Source organism: Anarrhichthys ocellatus, unplaced genomic scaffold (genome assembly GCF_004355925.1).
Source record: "Anarrhichthys ocellatus isolate YVR2014 unplaced genomic scaffold, GSC_Weel_1.0 scaffold70, whole genome shotgun sequence".
Classification (NCBI taxonomy): Eukaryota; Metazoa; Chordata; class Actinopteri; order Perciformes; family Anarhichadidae; genus Anarrhichthys; species Anarrhichthys ocellatus.
In genome coordinates, this window is record NW_022280100.1 from 1,425,486 (window position 1) to 1,428,929 (window position 3,444).

At 42.6% G+C, this 3,444-nt stretch overlaps 1 protein-coding gene across 3 annotated transcripts in view; it reads right to left on the minus strand.

The window, feature by feature from the left end:
- Positions 1-1,797: 1,797 nt before the first annotated feature.
- Positions 1,798-3,444, minus strand: part of pcdh10b (protocadherin 10b) — a 19,775-nt gene continuing 18,128 nt past the window's right edge. For all 3 annotated transcript variants that reach the window (XM_031873259.1, XM_031873258.1, XM_031873257.1), the window contains exon 5: positions 1,798-3,182. In XM_031873259.1, the coding sequence (XP_031729119.1) occupies positions 3,129-3,182 (54 nt within the window). In that variant the 3' untranslated portion in view covers positions 1,798-3,128. The remainder of the gene's footprint in view (positions 3,183-3,444) is intronic.

A 3,444-nucleotide genomic window follows, 5' to 3' on the forward strand; every position in this document is an offset into this window, starting at 1 on the left:
AGATTAGCGCGCCGGGAGGTTTTAATCACTCAGCACAATCAATATACTCTGGTGGCGCTGATGGGGAGAATGGAGTGTATTATTGGAGACCTCGTATGGGAAGCCGAAAGGCTGCTGACCTGCTGCTTGACAGGAAGGATACAAATATAATATCAATTTTAAAAAAGGCTTCCAGCGCTCGACAAGTCTGGGCCTGTAATAAAAGTCTGCCATGTGTTTGTCTCTGTGGTAAATGCTGCAGAACAGCACAATATCATCTGTAGATGAGGATTAGGGCCGGGCATAGGGGAAGAAATGGAAGGACTTTTTTAAGTCAAAATGTCAAGAATAAAGTAGATAAAGAGAAGAAATCATTGTCAAAGTAAAACGAATCTTCCTCCACATGTTTGCCTCTTATGCCTGGCCCTAACACTCTGTAGTCATGCACATAGAGTGACTCACAGCGACCAAACTGCACACATTCCTCTGGTATCAAGAGTTCACCAGAGTCACTGAATGCACCATAAAAGCTTTCTCCACATGACTGTATGGGGAGTTTAACAGAGGATGTCAGTGCTGTGCAGATTGGAAAGCCCTCTAAGCAGAATGTGTTAATTGTGATATTGGGCTAAACAAATCAAATTAGAAAATAGCACGACTTACCGGCTAAAGGAAATACATCGAAGCGCTTCTGCTGAGATGCTGAAGTTTTCAAACTAAACACTACGTCTAAAGGTCACATGGGCTGATGTAACCAGGATGGACAGTAAATTATAGAGACGAGGTGGTGAAGTGGAAACATGTCTGTGTTGGGCTGATCCAACAAATTCCAATACCTGACAACTTCCTCTTCATCACATTAATGGAAAAAATCATTTCACTTATGAATGTGCTGCCCTTGAGCTGCCACAGTATTAAAATGCTGCTTACGTGTTAATGCTTTTTATAAACATCGGAATGAGAACTTTTACTTCACCATGTCTGCATACATCCTTCAACACCCCCCGTCTGCATACAGCATTATGTTTTACGGGCTTTAATGCTTGGATGTAGAGTTTGTATTCCAGCTGGCAGATGTAAAAAGGATGGAATAAAAAAAGTACAACTTACGTAAATACTTAATTTTCACTGCTGCACAGTCCTCACAATATTGTATTGAAATAAATGAAAACTGTTGACGACACAAGATACTTTGTACTATGTGCATCATGTGTTGTTTGTCATTGTCCTGCCTGGGCCCAAGGCTGCCTCTGTGAGTCTATTGGTAATCAGTTGAAACACGGCTTTATTTGCTTCTTAAACCGGTTCCCTCAATAGGATCACACAATTAGGTCACGATGCCGGATCGGCCTTTGTGATTATGCTTCAACCTCCCCGACAAATCTGCAAATAATCAAATGACTAAAAAGAAAAGTTGGAAAGGAGAGGTCACAGGAAAAGACAGCAGAGCTCAAAGAATCTGACTGTACTGACACTATGCAAAGGTGGATTTGTTTAATCAACTTTATTTATAACACTTAGAAAACAACAAACTCCTTCCTGACTCATTCCATCCAAAACAGAGTCAGACCTCCAGTGTCCTTATCTCCTGTCCTTTCACAAAGGACGGTTCAGTGTCTCCTCTGCTAAAGAAGACAAGGCAGGAAGCATGGAAGCACCTTTCCTAAGCCTTTAGAGGATTCCACCAGCTCTTACCACGTCTGACACTTAGATTCCTCCAGATCATTTCACGCAGTTAGGAACCATCCTTTTGACCGCAGCCGTCCTCTCTCTGGAACGAGCGGGACATGCATCTCAATAAAAGCACACCAGACCCCACCGTTTTACCACTTCTCTTCAGTTTATTGTTGGCATATTGGTGTGTTTGTGTTCGTAATGTGTGAGAAAGAAATGTGTGTATACTCCATTCCACTGCATTGTGTACAACACCGCTTGCATTTAGCCATGTTTGAGTTGTTTCTTTATAAATGGACCCTTAAAGTTGGTTACAATGACACAGAATTACCATGGATTTCAATCTAAATTATTATTTCCTTTTTTATTTATAGACATGGTCTTTATCAATATCCAAAAGTGGAAAAAAAATCGTGACATAATGTCAAACAATGAGAACTTGAGTTTAACATCTGCTAAGGCTGTTCTGTCTCTCTTTGTGTGGCTCCTCCTTCAGAGGCACTTCAACAAGTCAGACCTCTGAATCAGAATGTGGAACCCAGCAAACGATTAGCACGCCTTCAGAACAAGTAGATATAGATAGATTTATATATATAGAGTTTTATATTCAGCTCGAAACTTTAAAAGAGTACAGTAAACACTTCTCACACATGATAGAAAACTACTCCACGTCTCAGAATCAGAGTGCAGGTCAAACGTTGTGAGGAACAAACCCAACCCAAAGCAAAAGGAAGAAAGAAAGTGAAAAGAAGTCATCAAATAAAACATATCCTGCCCACAATCTTTTCTTACAAATTTCCAAGTAGATCGGAATAGAGACACCTGACCGCACGAACAGAATAGAAAAGTCTAAAACAGTGGTATTGCATTTTGAAATGCACAAAGATTCTCCTGTACAATTCTGGCGTCTCTCTGCGAGTACAAACGCCTAAAGGGCTCAGTGGCGGGGGTGTCTGGGTGGCTCTGGCTTTGATTTGTCTCTCAGTACACTTATGTAGTCTTCATCTGGTTTTTGTTCCTCCTCTAAAGATGTATACATCAGTACTGTAAACAGGCACTCGCAGATTGGAAAAGGGTCGGAGAGATCGGTGTCCGCTTTGATCCCTTCCGTCACCGCTGTCCTTCCTCCTCCTCTGTCAGTTTCTCAGTCCCGCTGAGACAATGGGGTCCTCCCGGTAAGGCTTATCCGTCTACCTGCCTGCACCCATCCATCACCCCCCCTCCCCTCCCACAACACACACTTGGTCGGACTGTCTCCTAATCCCGAGAGTGGGGTGTCCTCCGAAGCTCCAAAGAAATTCCATTGAGGGGGTTGCTTCCTCATTCTGTGTGTAGTTATAAATTCTTGCCGGGTGAGGAGGGATGAGGGCGGGAGGGCAAATGGGTTGAAAAACATGATGCTCTTTTTATATATACTTATATATATATATATATATATATATAGCCTTGGTCATCGGGGGAGTGATTGTGCAAATTCACGCTGTCTCCGGTACGTCCACGCGGAAGGAGCTAGCAAACCCTTTTCCTCGCTGCAAGAAGCAGAGAGAGACACAGAGGGTGGTTAGCTGTGTGAGAGTGTGGCTTCTTTAAAAACAATGAAACAGAACATTTGCAGTAACATTCTGGAAAACATGCTGGAAGTAAATTTGCTGTTGTTTTGTTGAAATGAGCATCAGCAGAGGTTCATGTTAGTCTGAGAAGACAGCAGCAGCCTTTAAACGGCCTCATTCACACATCATTCTGTCTGTGAAATGGCTCATGGATAATGTGTGTGTGACTATGGGGGGGGGG